Source organism: Trachemys scripta, chromosome 5, assembly GCF_013100865.1.
Source record: "Trachemys scripta elegans isolate TJP31775 chromosome 5, CAS_Tse_1.0, whole genome shotgun sequence".
NCBI lineage: Eukaryota > Metazoa > Chordata > Testudines > Emydidae > Trachemys > Trachemys scripta.
Genome location: NC_048302.1, coordinates 13,267,627 through 13,288,427, shown reverse-complemented (window position 1 = coordinate 13,288,427; position 20,801 = coordinate 13,267,627). Strand labels below are relative to the sequence as shown.

The following is a 20,801-nucleotide window of genomic DNA, read 5'->3' as shown; positions in this document are numbered from 1 at the left end:
CTGCAGATTAATAATGGCTGTGCTGTAAGTCAGCATTTCTCAAATGCAGCCACCGTGGCCGCATGCGACCACCAGGGTTTTTTTTTGTTTTGTTTTGTTTTTGCAGCCACAGCCTCTTGGACTGTGATGGGTGGGGCGGAGGGGGGGATGGGGGACAAGTGTCCCCTCCCCCATGGCTGCTAGCAGGGGTTGGGCCTTGCCCCCCTCCAGAGAGACAGAAGCTGGAGGAGCAGGCAGCTGGTAAATTCCTCACTTCCTTGGGTGGGTCTCGGGCTTTGGGCTTCAGCCCTGAAGTGGCAGGGGTGGGCGGGCAGGCTTTGGCTGAAGGGCTTCGGGTTCCTTCCAGGCTTTGGCCACAGGCCTCACTCTCTCTCTCTTCCCCCCCCCCTTCCCCCATTGTTTCTGGCCCCCGCAGCCTCCCTGCCCACCTCCCATCTAGGGCTTAATTTGCCCCCAGGCTTATCGGAGCTTAGTAGGTCTGCTGTGAAAAGTGATATTAACAAATATACAAAATATCACTTTTTACAGCAACAGACTTACTAGCTAGTAAATCTTAAAAAAAACAAAACCAAAAAAGTAAAAGAAACAACAATAAAAAAAAGTGCAAAGCGTCTTATTTGTGTTTCTATTCTGTTTAGGTCCAGTAAAGAATGGAGACAAGTGTACATTATTTTTATTATTGGGTCTGCAAAAACAAGCACCTACATGAAGAAATTACAATGTTTTGGACATATGTATGTGCATACTTATTTGTTTTTTTCCTAAAGTTAATTAAATATTTTGGCAAAAATTGTCAGCCTGGCCACCAGCAAGATTTTGTGGCTACGCTTTGAGGCCACTAAAAACTTTGTTGTGAGAACTCTCATGGTTGGAAAAACTTTTTATGGTAATACCTGCAAGTGCTAAACTCTGATCTCTCTCCCACCATTCAAATTCCATAATAATAATACTAGTAATTTATGTTCTAGGATTTCCAAATACAATCTGGTTGGATGAAACATGGTTGCATGTCCTAAAAGTCCTCTTGAACTTATCCTTGTGGCTGGTTGAAGGCAAAATAATGAGTGTCTAGGTCACACCTGCCTGATTACAGGGTTTGGAGGATTTTTTAGACCCTCCCTCAGGAGTTTTGGTGGGGCCAGAGATGTCAGAGCCACAAGTACTGTAACCATGTAACTGGTTCTGAATGGAATAGAGGGTGAATTGAAAATTCAGGCAGGCCCCACAAAGAAGGCATTCTTGAGCTCCATAGACATCTCGTTTCACTGAAGTTAAGAGGTTTTTTTTATTTTTTTCAAATTTCAATTAAAAATGTCTGTTTTGTCAAATGACAAAACCAGTGGGTTAGAGGTGGATCAGATGTGAAGAAAATCTCAGGTTTGTCAAGTCTTTGTTGTTTTCCTGTGTGTTCACTAACTGCTGATGTTATTGATGTGCTGTCTTACTAACCATAATGGAAAGCTGCCGTTGGTAACGATATGCAATAAACTGGTCTAAAAGCTCACTCATGCGTAACATGTTACGGCAAATATTCAGTTTTGCTCATCAGTCCAGAGATCAGATGTTTCTTATCTTTAACTTGGTAAGGGAGGTGCTGAATTAAACCATTTGCCAGAGGTTTTTCGCCTTCCTCTGCAGCGTGGGGCACGGGTCACTTGCTGGAGGATTCTCTGCACCTTGAAGTCTTTAAACCACAAGTTGAGGACTTCAGTAACTCAGACATACGTCAGGGGTTTGTTACAGGAGTGGGTGGGTGAGATTCTGTGGCCTGCATTTTGCAGGAGGTCAGACTAGAAGATCATAATGGTCCTTTCTGACCTTAAAGTCTGAGTCTGAGGTTCTGTGCCCTTGTGACATTACTTTTGCCTTTGTACCACAACCCAAATTCTCTGCTGGTGTAACTGTTGACTTCAGTGGAGTTACACCAGCTGGGAACTTGGTCCCAAGAATCTTGAGGGTTTGCTTTCAAAATTCAAACTGTATCAGATTGCTCTCTGTAAGGACTACTGTCCAGCTGGTGGTCCCTGTTCTTGAAAGATCAAACTGCTATAAACAAGTTCACCGCCAGCTGTAGCTTGTTCTTTACTGGTGAAACAAAATGGGAAGCGGACGAGAGTTTGGAACACAGAACTGCACATGCTGCTGTAAGTGAATGGATGGGAACAAGTGGCAACTTCAGACTGAACGTTTGCAAAGCAAGCAGAAGGGGAACTCCAAGACGCAAAGGCTGGCACTCCCCAAATCTGCAAAGTTTGCCTCCTCTGAGCTATGGCGTGGCATTCTGGGGATAGGAGAATAGTCCATGTGTTTTATTAATTACCCTGATCCATTGGTGGCCTCCTGAGACCTTCCCAGCTTGAGTAACCTGCGCAGATGCCCCAGGGCCAACCAGGACAGGAGGGCCAGTTTAACACTGTGAAATTTGCACCAATTTTGCAGGAGGTGTTTACAGAGAAGAGCCAGAACTGTGCTTCTACAGTCCTGTATTATTGGATCATTTACACACTCTCTAATTGGCATCTTGTAGAGTAGGGGTTCTCAAACTGGGGGTCGGGACCCCAGGGGGTTGCAAGGTTATTACATGGAGGGGGTCGCGAGTTGTCAAACTCCAACCCAGACCCCGCTTTGCCTCCAGCATTTATAATGGTGTTAAATATATAAAAAAGTATTTTTAATTTGTAAGGGGGGGGTCACACTCAGAGGCTTGCTGTGTGAAAGGGATCACCAGTACAAAAGTTTGAGAACCACTGGTAGAGACAGAGAACACGTGATCCTTGCAGACAATTTAGCTTTGTAATACTGGGTTGTCTTTAGTTAATGATAGGAGGGCATGGTACCCTCAGAGCCTAAGAATGCTGTTCTACATCTACTGTACCGGATCTCCTACTTGATCTGTTGTGCCAAAGGTGGCTTATTTCTCATTTCCTTATAATTGTCTCCTCCTAGTGCCTTAAACTGCATCCTCATATTGGCAGTAATCACTGATAGCTTTCTCTGAAGCTGTTCTGAGTGCGCAGAGCAAAATGTTGGACACGCTATGTGTTTAGTTTTGTTTTTAATAAATGTCTGGTGGAGATTGCTTTCTCTTAACATCCTGTTTGCAGTTGTCAAGAGGAACCAAATTATTGTAATTGCTGTGTGTGTGTGTGTGTGTGTGTGTGTTAGAGAAACAATATAATTTGTCAGAAATAAGACTTAAGAACAGTAATTTTTTACCCAATTTTGTTTTGTTGCTGTTCAATTATATTAATGACTGGCTAGAGCTGCAAAAAAATTGAGCTGTTTCTCAATCTGTTTCATGTGTATCTAGTTGCAGATGTATTGCACTCATCTTGTTCGGATGGTTGTGTAACTTGTAAAGCAATGCAGAGTGTTTGTTTCTGAATGTTTAACAAACGAAGATCAAAAGCGAGCATTTTATGAGTGTGAAAGCCAGTGATCCTTATTCTAAATATACTACTCAATCTTTGTGGGTTTGATTCTCCTTACATCTACATCAGTGTATATCAGAAGTAACTGAAGTGAAATTAGTGAGTTAGATTGGTGTAACTGAGGGGTGACTTGGACTCTGCATCTGCTGTATTAACATGTTTGTAATGAGGGGAGCAATAGCCATTTCATAATGCTGTGTGGTGGTGGTGTTTTAACTTTGTACTTTTAGCATGTACTGAAGGTGTACGCGGTCTCTAGTCGTAATGAGCCACATGGAGTAAAACCGGTGCAACTGTTGTGGTCTTGAGACTGAAGAGAATGGGTTGCGCTGGTGTAAGGGCGTATCCAATTTTGCTCATTACTATCCAGTTGCCACCTCATATTTGCCTTTCATTGTGACTAGTACCGGAATAAAGTGTTTTATATGTCCCAACAATTTTGTTGTTTCCTAGGGTTCCCTGTCTGTATCCACATACAGTATTATCTATAGTCCTGTGCTTAAATTGTTAGCTCATCAGGTCAGGGATCATATGTATCTTTGTTATGTTTGTACAGTACCTGGCACAGTAGGGCCCCTCCCTGTAGGTGTTACCACAATAATAAATGTATTATAACTTTGCAGTCATGGCACGCACTGAAGACAGCCTGACTATTGTATGAGATTTGAGTGCCCAGCAATTGCAGGATTGGACGCAGTCTGATGTTATAGAAGTTTACATCTCAAACAGCATCTTAGATATGTAACAACATCCAGACAAATAAAATAAGGGACACATGGTAAGAGCCGTGTACAGCTCTATGGTGCAGTGTGTTGGTTTGTGGAGGTTCATGCAAAGCTTTTTAGGGGGGTGGGGGAGGGGAGTTTAAATTTAATACAAATTAACTTGTGAGTGGAAGGAGGTTGTTTTGCTTTGAATGTGGGTACAAATAAATCAAAACCTAAAAGCAAAACTCATCAAAAAATGAGCATTGGGGCATACATTTTGCTGCTGCAGCTAATCTCAACTGTGAGTTTACATGTTGCCCATAGTTAAGCGGGGGTGTTTGTACTGCCTTAGAAGCAGTACAGGAGAAGGCATTGTGACTAAATCCAGTATCCAATTATTTCCTGTCTATACAGGCCAGCCTATAGAAAGAGGGTGAGCAGAACAAAGGCAACTTTTTTACTACCGTCCTCAACAATCCCGTCTTGAATACGTGTGGGTGGACCTGGGATTCAACATTCTCATCTCTAAAAACGGCTGATGCTTTATTTCCAAAAGTCTAGGGCTATTGCCAACCTTGCCTGTCCTTTTTTTTTAATCATTTGTAACACTTCTTCTCCAGGGCAAGAAGCCTTTGGATATATTTTCCCAGTATTTGCAGTTTTCTTGGAGATACTTTATTATATTTAGAACTATCCAGTTTCTGTTTTCTTGTTTCTTGGTCTCAAAGTTTTTGTAAATGGTTATGAAGAGTTCTATGGATTTTTGCCTTTTTGAAAAGTTTTGCAATGTGGCTATTTCCCCCCTCCGCCCTCCCCCGCACTGTCATGCTTTTTATAATAAGGGAACTCTTATAAACAGAAGATGTTTTAATAACTGATTAATCAATTGTTTTAGAGTCCAACAGTTGTCATAGGTTGTTAGTCTAACTGGTTGCTTGTAATCTTGATTTATGACTATCTATCAATGTGCTTATAGCATACTACTCATGTCTGTAAAATACTTACAACTAGGCTTGAAAGGATTAGTTTTTTATAGGTAAATGTCAGTGAATGTTGTTTTCACTGTACACCCAAACCAGAGAAAAATATTTCCATTGCTGATTGAAATTTACAGATTGGCAAAGTAAGAAAAATACTGCGTGAGAGTTGACTAGTTTGATTTAAGGATATTTGCTTTGTATAGTTTGATATGTGACATAGACAGTTTATGTTGTAATGGTCATAAAGCCAGAAGATAAGAGAGAAGTGAAGAGCCAGAGATAAGTGAAAACCTTCAGGTTGCAGAAATGGACTTTATTCTGTGGACACGAAGGACCCTTTGGAACTGTGTGTGATCATTATTCAGCCCCAAGTGGAGGGCGATGGTGCTCATGAGAGAGACTGTAAGGGACCCTGAAGAGGGAGATGTGGCAGAGGAACATGTGGCCGTGAGGGGGCACATGGAGAAGGCATCGCCTCTAAAAGACTTGAACCTCTAATTTCAGGGCAAGAATCACCAAGTTACGACCTTGTTTGGAAGAGAGCAGCCTTCAGAACAAAACTGAAGCTTTCACACAGCTGACTTTCCCCCTTTCCAACTTGCTAGCAATTCCTCAAGAAATATGACGGTGGCCAGTTGAGCCTATGCTGAATGGATTAAGAAGCTACAAGATGTTTGAGCGGTGATTCAAAAACTTCCAAGATTTGGGGGGCAGGGGAGAGGAGGAGGAAGGAGAGAGATCAGTCTAGTTGTTAAGGGAGCCGTGTTATTCTAACCCCAAGAAAGCGGAGGCCAAAATTCAGCTGGAGTTGAATGCTTTACAGTGGTCCAATCCACCTTGAACCAAGCTTCTTGAATTTCTATGGTGACTGTTTTGTGGTGACAGATATCCAATTGTGTACAAGGGCTGACTTTGGGCAAGCAGGTTTGTCTGCTCTAGGCTCCCCTCTTCTGCCCCCCCCCCCCCCCCAATTGCCACAATAGTACCTCAGGTGCACACACATATACCACATCCAATTAAATGTGTAAGTATTATTACCACTGGTGGGACCTTGGAAAGTGTCTTTCGTGGAGGGAGCTTGTCTGTTACGAATCTGAGCACATAAAAACATCAGAGTTGCCTAATGGACTCCAGCCCGACTTTCAGAAAGCTGGATTCAAAGAAGCAGTGCCAGTCTTTCCATTTGTTTCCTTCCCGTACAGCCCCTTTAATGTGCATTAGGTCTGTGCACTTTGTAAAGCACAGTGTTTGCTTGCAGTGCTCCCTAATTTTTTTTTAAGTGAGACTATATCTGGTTAAAATGTATGTTAGTTTATATACAGGGTAGTTTCAGCCTTCGGGCATGTAATAGGTCCTAGCCGGGGCTCGACCCTTCCGGGCAGGAGGGGAGCCACACCGACTCACTACTGTGGGAACAAGCAGTCAGTTAGTCCCAAAACTCCGGCTCTTTGGTGCAGGGCTGGAGCAACCACAGTTAAAGCTCAGGCCCTTGACTGCAGGGGCGGAGCAACCACAGTAAAGCTCAGGCCCTTGACTGGAGGGGCTGAGCGGTCAAACAGTTCAGAGCCCAGGCCCTGGATCAGGGCGGGGCAAACACAGTTAAGCTCAGGCCCTGGTTTGCAGGGGGCTGAGTGAGCAGGCAGTTCAGAGCCCAGGCCCTGGATCAGGGCGGGGCAAACACAGTTTAGCTCAGGCCCTTGTTTGCAGGGCTGAGCGAGCAAATAGTTCAGAAGCACAGGATATGCCTAGGCTGCTGTAGCCGAGCGTTGGCTGAGGGGGAAGCCTGCCACCCGTGAGCGGAGGGTGGCAGTGGGGGAACGCAGGCCCACCCACTCCACTGCGTTCCAGCCCGGGGCCCTAGCAGCGGTTGCTGCCGCTGCTGGTCAGTGGGGTATCCAGACCGCAACACACTGACATTGGCTCACACTCAGTTGCAGCCGGACCGGGGTCGGCTACCCCCGGGCCACTTCCGTGATCCCCCTCAGAGCCTACCTCGTTCGTCGCGCCGGGCTCGGGCCAGTCCATCTGCATGGGCTCCTCTCGGCCAGGGCTCGGTGGCAGGTCCGGTAGCTCTGCCGGGAAGTCAGGCCAACGGTCCTCAGGCGGCTCCTCTGGGTAACAACAGGGGCGGAGGGGTTGGGGTGCAGTCTCGCCCTCCGGGTTGGTGGGATGGGGTTCCCAGGGATTCTCCCAGTGGCGGGCGTGAACGGGCTCCGGCGGCTCCTCCTCGTAGCGTGCCCGGGGTAGCTCAGGCCAGCTAGGGTCCAGGCCTCGGTCTTCGACAGTCTCCTGGCCAGGAGCTCCCGGCCGCACGTCTACTCCCTGTGGTGGCTGGCCGCAGACTGAGCTCTGGCGGCCGGCCTTTATACTTCCTGTCCCGCCCCTTGACTTCCGGGGGGCGGGGACAGGCGGTGGTGGTCCCACCCACTCTGGGGTCTGCACGTGGGCTCCCTCTTCTGGGCAGGAGGGGAGCCACACCGACTCACTACAGGGCTCCTTGGCAAGTTAACTTTTGCAGCACTCAGAGCACCATGGGCATGTGCCATTTTGGCTTACAGGGACACTTTCAAGTGATTAATTTTATTGTAGATTCCCCCCCCCCCCCCCCCCCCCTTCCCATTTCCAGTTTATTTGGCTCCTTAGTTTGGAAACGAAATGTCTCTTCCATTTGGCAAATTTTGATTCCCCCCGCCCCCACACACACCACCTTCTCTTACTCCTAGTGGTGGCTCTAGATTCAACATTCCACAAGTACTCCTGTTCTTTTTGAGGAAACAGACTAACACGGCTGCTACCCTGAAACCTAACATTCTTAGAGGTATTTAACCCTTCTTAGCTGCACCTGGGTTTATTAATTCAGGGCACTTTTGAAAGCATCCCTCTGTCCTTTGCTGTGGCTGTCAGGCTATTCAGTGAGGTACACGTGCTCTCTGATCACCTGGTGCTTCCGTGCAATGGAGCAGCTGCCTCTGTATAAATCGTTAACCTCCTGCTCCTCTTCGCTTCTGCTGGTAAATTGTATCGTCAAGGGCTTGGTCACGCTTGGTTCATTATGAAATATTCCATAGACACCAAATAACCAATATCAGTCAGGTTTATTGCTAAAAGTCAATAATAGAATAGTACAGGAATAAAGGTTCAATATGATGCCAGTTTCCAGGAAGCTGTCCCGTGTAGCATTGTTTAATTCACCTTACAAAGAAGGTTTGCTTCCAAAGTGACACATTTCACCTGATGCTATTTAGAGGATCATTTTACAAGTTACAAAACTCTTTACATATCACTCAAATCTACCCCACCAGTTCGTACCAGCTCCTTAACTTGTTCTGTATCCTTCTTATCTTTGTTTTGGCTACTAGCATTTCAGGTTCTGGTCTGTGAATGTACCTCCTTAGCTTGTACCAGGGTAGGATATTAATGTACTTTGCCTTTGATGAGTTACCTATTTTCCAATGCCAAAGCTGACTGCAATGTGTTATCGGATACTTAGCATAAGTGAACAGGATTATAGAAAGGCATAGGCTGATTCAGGCCATGTAACAGCTAGAAATATATACACAGTATACTGTTATGTTGATAGTGTGTGCTAAATGCATAGTAGTTATATATGGTGTGAATAAAATATAACCCCAGCATGTATTAGTCAGCACTCCCTCCCTCAGGTGTAGTGCCCTCAGCTGGGGGAAGAAATGCAAATTGCACCTTGTCTACACTCTTGGGGATGAATCAACCCTCTAGGGTTGAAGTCTGGGTTTATAAGCTGACCAATAGATCTCATTCATTCATGTATGTAGTTTGTTCATCCGTCAAAGATACAGCATGGATATTAATGGGTCTAATAGTCTCTATTGAATAAGTCATCCAAGTATCACTACATTACAAGCCCGCAATAGAATTATGAAAATAGTCTTCATATTGACATTTTGTTGTGTTCTCTTGTATAGTAGAAAAAGGCGGTACAAAAAGTGAATTATGATTAAGTGGGTGTATAATAGCATACAATATATATTAATGCCCTGTGTGTAACTGTGCATAAAATATATCTATAAAAATATACCTAGCCTACATTCCATTATATATTGACTGTTGTAATCAAAGAGAAATGAAGGCATGTATGATACAACCTGGTCATATTTGTGCTAAGCTGTTAAGACTCTCCAGGTTCATAGAATATCAGGGTTGGAAGGGACCTCAGGAGATCATCTAGTCCAACCCCCTGCTCAAAGCAGGACCAATCCCCAACTAAATCATCCCAGCCAGGGCTTTGTCAAGCCTGACCTTAACCTCTAAGGAAGGAGATTCCACCACCTCCCTAGGTAACCCATTCCAGTGCTTCACCACCCTCCTAGTGAAAAAGTATTTCCTAATATCCAATCCAAACCTCCCCCACTGCAACTTGAGACCATTACTCCTTGTTCTAGACTGTTCTCAGTGGTACCAGATGACAGATCAGGGGTAGGCAACCTATGGCATGCGTGCCAAAGGCGGCACGTAAGCTGATTTTCAGTGGCACTCACACTGCCCAGGTCCTGGCCACCGGTCCGGGGGGCTCTGCATTTTAATCTAATTTTAAATGAAACTTCTTAAACCTTTTTAAAAACCTTATTTACTTTACATAGAACAATAGTTTAGTTATTATAGACTTATAGAAAGCGACCTTCTAAAAACATTAAAATGTATTACTGGCACGCGAAACCTTAAATTAGAGTGAATAAATGAAGACTCGGCACACCACTTCTGAAAGGTTGCTGACCCCTGGTCTAAATCCATCCTCGTTAGAACCCCCTTTCAGGTAGTTGAAAGCAGCTATCAAATCCCCCCTCATTCTTCTCTTCTGCAGACTAAACAATCCCAGTTCCCTCAGTCTCTCCTCATAAGTCATGTGCTCCAGCCCCCTAATCATTTTTGTTGCCCTCCGCTGGACTCTTTCCAATTTTTCCACATCCTTCTTGTAGTGTGGGGCCCAAAACTGGACACAATACTCCAGATGAGGCCTCACCAATGTCAATTAGAGGGGAATGATCACGTCCCTCGATCTGCAGGCAATGCCCCCACTTATACAGCCCAAAATGCTGTTAGCCTTCTTGGCAATAAGGGAACACTGTTGACTCATATCCAGCTTCTCGTCCACTGTAACCCCTAGGTCCTTTTCTGCAGAAGGTTCAATGGAAGGAGGTTTGTTCATTTCTCCTGTAATGCTAAGCCCACTGCAAACCTTGTCTGCTGCATTTATTAAAGACGTGAGTCAGACACCTCTCTTTGGGCAGCCAGAATTGTGCCTTTATTTTTATTTTTTACACTGCAGTCTTACTCTTCCATTGCATCAGTTGATCTCTTCTGAGGAGAGGCAGGGATTGGCCTGCCCTGCGTTGCCCTAGGACCAGTACTACCCTTAAAGTCTTATGCGATACACTCCCTCACTGACTGCTTCCTTCTGTTGCAAGAGTTCGACTTTTTTTCACCATCCAGGCGTCACTGTTGGGAGGAGAGGGGGCTGAAAGGAAGAAATGTTCTCTTGTGAGTCCATTGCTTTCTTCTCTTGCATCAGTTACTTCCCCACTCTTGTAGCTGTAGTGCACATACAACCATAGAAACACCTCTTGCTGTGAGTGGGAAGACCAGTGGGAGCACTGACTATCTCAGAAGAATTCCTGTGGAGAGCGTCTCATGAGAGGAACGGTTGCTAGGTAGGAGATACTGGGTCAGCGTGATGTTTGGAAGAAGAGGTTAGGCAAGAATGAGAGACTGGACTAGAGTGTGGTGAAATCCATTTGTGCTGTAAACATTGTTGGAGTTGGTGTTTTGGCCGTGATCTAGGAAAAACAATTGACAACTGCTGATATAAACTAAACTTTTTTCAAAACTCAGCCCAGAAAAGAGTATAGATTTTGCTCTCCTTAGAATCCAAAAATCTGCCAAAGTGTGCTCTCCTTTTCTTCTGAAGGATGGAATCCAGCCTTAAGTGCAAAAAATCTCTAAGGGTCCCAAACCTTCTGCCATTAGAGTCAATGGGATATTTGCCATTAACTGTGATGGGAACAGAATCTAGCCCTGTGTTATCAAAGCTGACTGGTATGACCTGAATTGTGTATATTAAACAAAATAACCGGAGGTGTAAAATCCTGAAAGATTGATTGATTTTTGCTTGAAATCTCTAGCCCCTTTTGATATTTTATGTCTGGAGTTTAAGGCCTGGCTAATTATGTTTTCTGTGCTAGGAAATCAAGGTATGATATTCACAGATATTTTAAATAAAGGGACATGATGTTCAGGGTAAAGGTCATTCGTGCTTCTTCTGAAGCATGCGGAGAAAGGACCTCTGTGCCTCCCAAACAGGCCTTGGAACTTGATTTCTGTTCCCAGGGCTCACGCCTTCGGTGCTGCTGTTTTGAGGTATAAGAACAGAGTTTAGGCAGTGCTTTAGGGGGCTGATCTAAAATCCATGGAAGACGGTGAAGTCTTTCCATTGACTTTAGTGGGCTTTGGTTCAGATACTAAAAGCCTGCTTGTCCCATCCCCCACCGCCTCATTCTCTCTCTCTCTCTCTCTCCCCCCCCCCCATGTACTTATTTTATCTCCTATAAAGTTAAGTGTTCACATAAGCCTTTAATTACAGTCTTTTCCAATTATGTACCCTACAGTGCAGTCTGACAGGCTGCGGTTGATATCCTGTTGGATGTTACCCAGCTAGGATTACCTGTATAAAGAATGTTTCATTACTTAGCAGTTACGTAGCAACTGAACTCCTAAGGGTCTAATTGAATTTGAAAATAAGTTTATGTCCAGCTTCTGTGCTGTGGAATCCATGAAAAAATCCAATTTTGAGGGCTTTATTTAGGAGGTGTGGAAAACCAATTTCTGTGACATGGGAGCTAGTGTTATGTTTTACCTGAATCTGTTTGTAAGGACCAAATCCAACTCGTGTTGAAATCCAAAGGGAGTATTTCTATTGGCTTGTTTTAATTGCAGTTGGATCAGGTCCTAAATTATTGTAACATGCTTCCTAAAGACAGGTTTCAGAGTAGCAGCCGTGTTAGTCTGTATCCGCAAAAAGAACAGGAGTGCCACAAGTACTCCTGTTCTTTATGCTTCCTAAATGTAGCCATCACAGCCACCAATATAGAAGGCTAGATTCTCCCCTGCCTGGACCCTTGTGTTGTCACGCACACCTGTGCAAAGTGAGTGTCAAAGACCATTATTCTGACTTGCTGGTGTTTTTACACCCACTCTGTGCAGGTGTGAATGACTGTGAAAGGCAAGGGTAGATCAGGCCCCAGATCTGTATTTTTGGAACCAACAGTTCCAATTCTGCACACCTTGAATTCGGAGGGAGTTTTGCCAGTGGGTATGGGATTGGACCCCATCCGCGTGACTCAAGTCTACAGGCCTGATTCTGATCTCTCACTAGTTTTACAGCTGGGTAATTCCAGTGGAATTACTCCTGATTTATCCTGGCCTAAGTGAGGTTTGTTAGTGTCTCCCTCTGAGAAGAGGTACTTGTGAAAAAACAGTAAATGAAAAGTACATTCTCTGGCATTGTTCCATGTGGATAATTTCTATAACAGGGCAACTTCAGTTCTGCCTTTAAAAGATAACTTTTCCCTGTGAAAATGGGAAAGGGGTATTGCACTTTATTAAAGATTTATTCCGTGTAAATCCTCAGCTGATCCATTAGAAGCCAATATCTGGTATTCTTCATAAATTTTTAAGTATTTTGAATCCATTTAGAATATTCACTGGGAACTTGAATCTGGAAATCTCTCCATCCATTGTCACTCTGGTTCGTTACTCTAGTATTAGGCTGGCATAGGGTTGGCTAGCTAGGGTTTGTTTCGTTCACTTTGAAGCGCTTGTTTTGGAAGATTCTCAGAAGAGGTGAAATTCAACCTATGCACAGAGATCACACAAGGTATATACATCACTTAAACTGTACTTGAGGGCTTAAGTGGAATTGAAGTGATGTTTAAGCCTTGTGCATAGCCCAAGTGGGGTGAATGGCACCTCTTAAGAATTGCAGGAATCTTCGCAACAGATTAAAAACTTGGTTTAGTCTTCCTTAAATTTGTGATATAGCATACTGAATCTGCCTTTTAAAAAAAATTTTTTTTTTTTTTTGGTCTGAGGGAATCCATTTTCTCTTGTCACTTCTACCTGTGCTTTTACATTTGACAGAAATAGTAGCAGGTTACCTTATTTACTGTAAAATTTGACAAAAGCATGAACTATGTTGTTCATAAATCTAAGAGCTGCAGTCTTTGTAAACAGTCTGGCCAGGAGTTGGCCAGCCTCCTCTGTATTATGTTTCAGATTTCACAAGAGAGCACACAAGTAGTTCAAAGTTTAAATACTTTCCCATGGACTTATATTTGCAGCATGAATCGTTTTGCCTAAGTGACTTAGTACAATCAAGAAATCTGTGCTCACAAAAAGTGGCAGGTGATATCTAGCCAACTTAAATAACAGGCTTAAATCTTTGTCCCTTGAAAACATCTTTTCTCTGATTCAACTATATTAAAGGGTCCATTTAAAAAATGTGTGGCTTTTTTATTCATTTATTTATTTATTTTGCTTAAAATTAACAAATAACATCTAAGTTTTAGTTCTGAAAGCTACTGAAGGAGAGGGCATGCTTCTGTGCCCCCCCCCCCCCCCGAGCCCCTTTTCATTGGTTTACTTGGTGCATTTGTGGGAAGATTTTACAAGTAAATGGGACTTGTGCTCCTAAATTCTGTAGGCTTCTGTGGGGAAAAATTTCCTCTTTGATTATCTAGATTGCAGGGCATTTATGCCTTTTCTATGCTAATGAGTTTTATATAGATTCCCACTAATGCTTCAGCTGAACTGGTGTTAGTGATGGGTGGCTTCAGGTTAGCGGAGCCTCATCTGCAGTAGGGCTAACACAGGTTCAGCTGCCTTGGGAGAACACTGGTGGGATTTTTTGGTATTTTAAAAATATTCCCTAGTGTAGACATGGCCTTAAAAATTGACATGTGCAGTCAAGTTTCCCTCCACAGTTGTTGAAGTTAACCTACTTTAGTTACATCCAAGAGTAGCTTTCCTGTCCTCCTAGGTATCATTGCAGGGGATGTGAAGCCAGTTGCAATTTCTGTGAATTATAAACCACTTTCAGAAGTGCTGAAGTGACTTAGGAATCCAGCTGACATCGGGTGTTTTGCCCTGGTGGATCAGCTTTCAGGATCTGTGCCTAAATGCAGTAGTGCATTATTTACAAAATAGACCGTGTCTATGGAGCAGTGTGTGAGCAGCAAGAATTCCTGACAATGGATCTCAAATTGATACGATTTCTCTTTCTATATACCTTCTCGATGGGAGTACTGATTGGTTAAAGCAGTTTGATCATCATGTTAACCACTTTAGGAAGATCCTAGTGTCTGGGTGTAGTGCCCAGACTTTAATCCACTTTATGATCTATATAATGTTTTTAATAATCATCCAAAGTATTCGGTAGATGGAATGATATTTAATGCTCACTGCTGTCTGTCCTCTCATTTTCACTCAGATATAATTTTTAAAGCATTTGTTTCAAATATTTATCAGGGGCTGAATGGTAAATTGCTCTCCTCTTTATTAGTGATGTGTATGTAGTTCCGTTTCGTGCAACTCTTGAGCTCTAGCAGTCTTTATTCGTGTTTTAAATACATAGGCCTGGCACAGTCCTGTCACTGGTTTGTATTTGCTTTTGCAGGTAGCTGTATCCAGTTGGGTGGTAGGTGGATCCAAGGATTACCATGAAGTTTTCGGGATCCCTGGAGAGCCAGAGATTGTGTCTCCTCCTGGAGACGGCGATCTCTAGAGAAGCTCAGATGTGGAAAGTGCATATGCCCAAAATTCAGCCCAATCAGGTAAAGTCTCTTATGTACATTTTTTTTTACTCTATGGGGATATTTTTCTGGCATATTTTTCAGTGAATAACTGAACCTGTTACATGAGAAGTGATCCTACTGCCTGGGGGAGGGAGATTAACCTTTAATTCAATGTAGTGACTAATGCTTTGTTTCAGGAACATACCCCAGTCTGAGGTACAGAACGTGCTGTGCAGAATACAGTGTTCAATCACTGCTATTGCTTCTAGAAGTACACACACACTTTGGTTTTATTAAACTGACTCTGTGAATTGCACTGATAATTAATACATGTTTGCTGCTATACAGTCGATTTGAAAAGCAACTTAATTGTGTTAGGTTAAGTTTGACTTATAATGTTGAAACCCTGGGCAATTTTCTGCATGAAGCATCCTATTGTTGCTCTATGTGTTACTGCTGGTATTAGCTTGGCATGCGGTCACTCCCTTCTGAATTTTCTTACTCAAACGTAGGGCCTGTTCTGCCACCCTTACTCATATCGGGCCATATTCTCCGATAGTATATGTTAATGTTACTCCATTGACTTCAATGGAGTCACTCCAGTTTACCCTACCTGAGGATCTTGCATGGTGAATAATACTCTACTCCATGAGTAGTCTCATTGATTTCAGAGTAGTGTACTACTTAGTGTAAGTAAAGGTGGCAGAACTGGGCACAGAATTGGCCTTGGTAAATGGCGAGTTTCTGCTTGTGTTCTGTGTACTGAAAAACCCCACCTAGCATATTTATTTATGAATGGCCTGCGTGCTACATACAGGTGTAGTTTGATTTTAAACAAAATATCCCAGTGTCAGGGTGAGGGATTGGACCTTCCCATTCTTTACTCCTGGAGGCTGGGAATGCATCAACTCCTATTCTTGGGACTCTTTGTGGCTGACACAGAGAGAGCAGTATTGACGGGCTCTGGAAGGAAAAAGGTCCATCCTTGCTTAGCTTGGTACACAGAAAACACAGTAGTGCTGGCACTCAGTAGCTTCCATTGACTTCAGATATTTATCGGAAACCAGTATCTTAGCCACAGATCTGCATCTCTATGCTGACAATATCCAGGACACTTAATTACAGATTTGCCAAGAATAGGTTATTTGCATTCAAGGCATTAGTCATTCTTTGTAACAACTATCGCATTGTAAAATTGGTTTAGTACCCACTGAAGTACAGGTTCTCCAACCATGGCACGTTTAGGTGGTAGTGGCTGTTTGAATTCAATGTTTACACCTTGCTGGGGCTGTAGTCTTGCTCTGGGTCTTCTTTGGAACCTCTTTCTGTGTTAGTCAGTGGATATTTCAGGACCTTATCCTGTGAGGTTGACTTCAGTGGGGCTAATGGTACTCAGCTACCCACAGGATAGGTACGTATTCAATTACAGTCATTTGACTTTGTAATGTTTCTGGCCATCTGCAGATATGAAAACGGGGAGGCAGCGTTACCGGATTCTGTGAAACATCAGAGTAGTATAAAGCCATGGAAACAGTCTTGATTGATGTTTGTGATACAGTACCTGCAAAAATCCTACAGTGTTCCTTTTCAATAGAACTTCTAGTTACAGACGTGAGTGATTCAGGTTTGGGATTCTAGTATGCCATGATGCCATTCCACATAAGGATGAATTTTTTCATTCTGATTGCTGAGTTAGGATTCATGCTTGGAAAAGTTTACTGGCCTTAAAGGTTTTTGTAGTGGTCCACCCAAGCACTTCCAGTCTTGTTAGGTCATTAAAATCACATCATTTTAATTATTATCTTGCATCTTTCCATACTTCAATTCAGACAAGATTCTATCAGCTGGAATGCCAGACTGCTTTGACACGATATGAAGTGTCGTTTTCTAGCATTAGCGACTCCAGAGAAAATAATCACTAAATCAGGTTGAAATTTAAGCATGTGGGGGTAAAAATACATGGTAATCAGATTTAAATGAATAAAAGAGAGCACAAGCTGACATGTAAAACTATACAATTTTTATAGATACTCGGTATCTGATAATTGCAGCTTTGTAGTGGTATAAAATATTCCTTTCTAGTGCTTATTGTTCATGAGACACTGGACTTCAGACTGTCACAGATCATTTCATTTTATCAGTGCTCATTTTGGCACGGTTTCAGTCATAAAGTTCAACCCGTATTATTACCCTAACCCTCCTGTTATCTGAAACAGGTATTATTCCTTAGCATCTATTCACTTCATTGAAAATGTTCTCAATAGCCCGAAACCTCAATAACACAAAATTGTTTGGTCTCCCTTGACACTCAGAAAATCTAAGATCCTGGGACTCTGTGGACACTTAATTTTCATTGCCTGTTATAAGTATAAACTCCATTTTGATGTGATACTCTGGGTTCCAAATGAAGAAACACACAAGGAAGATCTAATGATCAAAACTGAAAATACATTTAAGGGTTTTTTTCTGCTAATGAAAATTCAGCTAGCTTCTTGGCTGTGTTTTAAATTCTTACGGGGGGGAAAAAAACACACACGGTTTCTAGACCTTATTGTGCTAGAGTTTAGCTCCTTGGAAACAGAGTAAAAATAGTATATGATAAAGGTGTAACCATATGTCTGCAGCAGTTTGGTGGGAATTTCTGTCCCAGGTATGTTTTGGAAAGCCCCAGTCTCTGTATTGCTTTCAGTTTTCCTTCTCTGACTTGTGACACACTGACTCGGCCTAGGTTTGATAGCTCTAAACCAAAGGTTAAAGGGGTTTTTCAGTCTAGAAGAGATATCTGGCTTGTGTGTTTAGGAACACATTTTGTTAGCACTATTCAGTTGTTTGTTCACATAAATTATACATATACACACAATAAAATATTATATGTATATTGCATATGATGGTCAGGTGAAAGGGGAGTGACTGGCATGTGGATAAGATCTGAGAGATAAAGTTGGAGCGTCTGGTCAAAGGTTAGTTTTCTGGTTAACAAGTAACACTCTCTATGGCAATTAGGTTCATGGGCCAGGAAATTATTATTTTATTTTATTTTATTTTTTAACTTAATGCCATTTCATCTTTCTTTTTCCTTTCCCTGCTTGTTCTGTTCCTCTTTTTCTCCGCCTCTTTTTTCTGTTCCTCATGAGAATGGGAATCCGGAGACTTCAGTTCATTCCCATTTTTTTCCCCCACTGCCTTGTCATGTGACTTTGAACAAGTCATTTTTAACCTCTTAATCCTTTTGCTATCCCATCTGCAAAATGAAGATTATCATATTTACCCAACTTTGTAAAGCACTGAGAGATTACTGGATGAAAAGCTCTAAGTGCAAAATAGTATTTTTGCCTCTCCAGATGTCTGTTTCCAAGCACAGAAAGGAAACTGTACTGCTTATGAATTTTGTAGCTATCACTAAACTGGAACTAAACACTATCAATTAGCACTGCTGGAGACTTCAGAGAGATGCCTGCATCCAGTTTCCTGTTGGTGCAACTGAGAAACAACCCCACTGAAATTAGTGGAGTTACACTGGTTTTACACTGGTGTATCTGAGGTTGGACATTGGTCCTAATTCTGCAGTGCTATAGCTGCCCTTTAAGTCTGCCAATGCTGATAAAGGTTACTGCAGCTCGCAAAATAGCCGGGAAAGAGAAGGAGGGGGAAAAATGGGGAAAGAACAAAACCCAGGAATTCACTGACTTTTTTTTTTAATTTCACCCAGTAAAATGTTTTACCTGAATTTGAGACATGAAAATTGAATAGCATTGAATTTGTCCGGAATGTAATAAGATGGGTGTTCAAAGGCACCTAAGGAATGTTCAGTGGGGTTCTATTATTTATTATTTGTGTTGCAGTAGGCACCTAGTGTCCCCAGTCATGGCCCAGGACCCCATTATGCTTGGCACTGTACAAACACAGAACAAGAAGACAGTCCTGGTTCCAAGGGGCTTACTATCAAAGTGTAGGACAGGAGACAACAGATGGAGGCCACAGACAAGGGAACACAAGGAAACAATGAGGCAGTGGTGGCCAGCATGGTAGGCAGAGGTCTTGGCACATCCACAGCCTAACTGTGGGCAAGCTTTTGGGTGGGAGGTGGTCCAGAGATTTGGGCACTGAACTCCCCTAAGTTCCTGTGAAGCCCCAGCTGTAAAGTGTGCATTTCTGAGGTTGGAGTGAGGGAGGATGGCAAAAAGTCCACGTAGCTAGCCTGCTAGTGCAGCACTAGCATGTCTCCGCTCTAGAGGAGATCTAGGTTTGAGAGCAGGTAGGGAATGGGTCTCTGCTGGTGCTGGCTAAGATCAGGGGGGCAGGGAGGGAAAGGGAGCGCTTTTTTTTTTTTTTTTTTTTTTTAATTTAGATTTAAACAATAGTGTAAAAAATAACAACCGCCCATACAAGTTCTAGGCATCTTAGCAATTAACCTTACATCCATTAATAACCACCTAATAACCTGAAAAACTCAAGTGTGGCTAGCACAAAACCCAGCCTTCCAGAAGCATTGAACAGTTGGAGACATAATAAGTTAGTTCAGCTGGTCAGTTTCAAAGCAGCAGAAAAGCCCCTTTCCTCCCTCGCCATCTCCAAGCCCATAACTTCAAGCCTCCCCCTCCCCAGGTGTCACATAAATGGCTTTTTGGTTGAATTGGAAATCAATTAATTCACACCAACGCCTCTGAATGTACTTAGCCAGTAGCTAATGGTCATAACTGGTGCTGCTCTTCCCTGTCTTATGGATACTTCCTTTCCTCTGCTGTTACTCATTTCGAGGTGGTAGAACGATGCCATCAGAGGCAGCCCTGCCGCCAACCCCTTATAGGGTATCAGCCGTGCAGTTGAGTTCATTTGTATTCTGCCGTCACGTTAGTTAAAATGTCTAGAAGAGGGGTAGGCAACTTATGGGACGCGAGCTGATTTTCAGTGGCACTCACACTGCCTGGGTCCTGGCTACCGGTCCGGGGGGCTCTGCATTTTAATTTAATTTTAAATGAAGCTTCTTAAACATTTTAAAAAGCTTATTTACTTTACATACAACACTAGTTTAGTCATATATTATAGACTTATAGAAAGAGACTTTCTAAAAACGTTAAAATGTATGACTGGCACGTGAAACCTTAAATTAGAGTGAATAAATGAAGACTCGGCACGCCACTTCTGAAAGGTTGCCGACCCCTGGGCTAGAGTCTTAAACTTTTCACAGGAATATCTAGTTCTACAGATGTGCACCCCTTGAAAGAGCATCCAAGAATAGCCAACTGCGAGAGTTGCCTACATGGAGTTAGATGAATATTTGCAGGAAAAAGTATTGTGGGATGTGCATGAGATGACCCCCTTCCCAGCCAACCTCTTTCCTAAAATGTCCCAAGTTCAATTCTGCAGTTCCAGTAAGATCCCTGTTTTTATACATCTCTGATATGCAGCTGATGATCAATTCACTATCTCGCTGCACTCGGGGAAACTGGGAACTAGAGCAGCGTTTCCACTTGGAGTAGAAAATACAGCCACAGTAATTGCATGGACCTTGGATTATATTAATAGATTTTAAGGTAAGAAAGCACCATGATCATCTAGTTTTACCTCCTAATACTGGTATCCTGATTCCCAGTCCAATGCCCTCTCCATTGAACCGCTGTACTTCCCAGATAGAGGGGACTGCTTACTCTTCAGAGGAGGGATGGGGAAAGGGTAAGCATGTATTTTTTTTTTAAAGGCCTTTCCCCATTGGTTCCGTAGAATCTGTTAGTGGAGGTGCATGGTTAATAATCTCGAAGCAGGAGCATCATAACAGCTTCTTCCTGTAGGACGGGTGTGCAGAGGTGCCAAACGGCAGTAAACAGGTTAAAGTGGGAGGAATTAAGGCTTTTAAATAGC

The 20,801-nt window shown here is 43.0% G+C and overlaps 1 protein-coding gene across 1 annotated transcript in view; it reads left to right on the top strand.

The window, feature by feature from the left end:
* CCNI (cyclin I) overlaps positions 1–20,801 on the top strand; it is a 52,586-nt gene that overhangs the window by 7,024 nt on the left and 24,761 nt on the right. The window contains exon 2 of the mRNA XM_034772753.1: positions 14,825–14,981. Within this exon, the coding sequence (XP_034628644.1) occupies positions 14,868–14,981 (114 nt within the window). The 5' untranslated portion in view covers positions 14,825–14,867. The remainder of the gene's footprint in view (positions 1–14,824; positions 14,982–20,801) is intronic.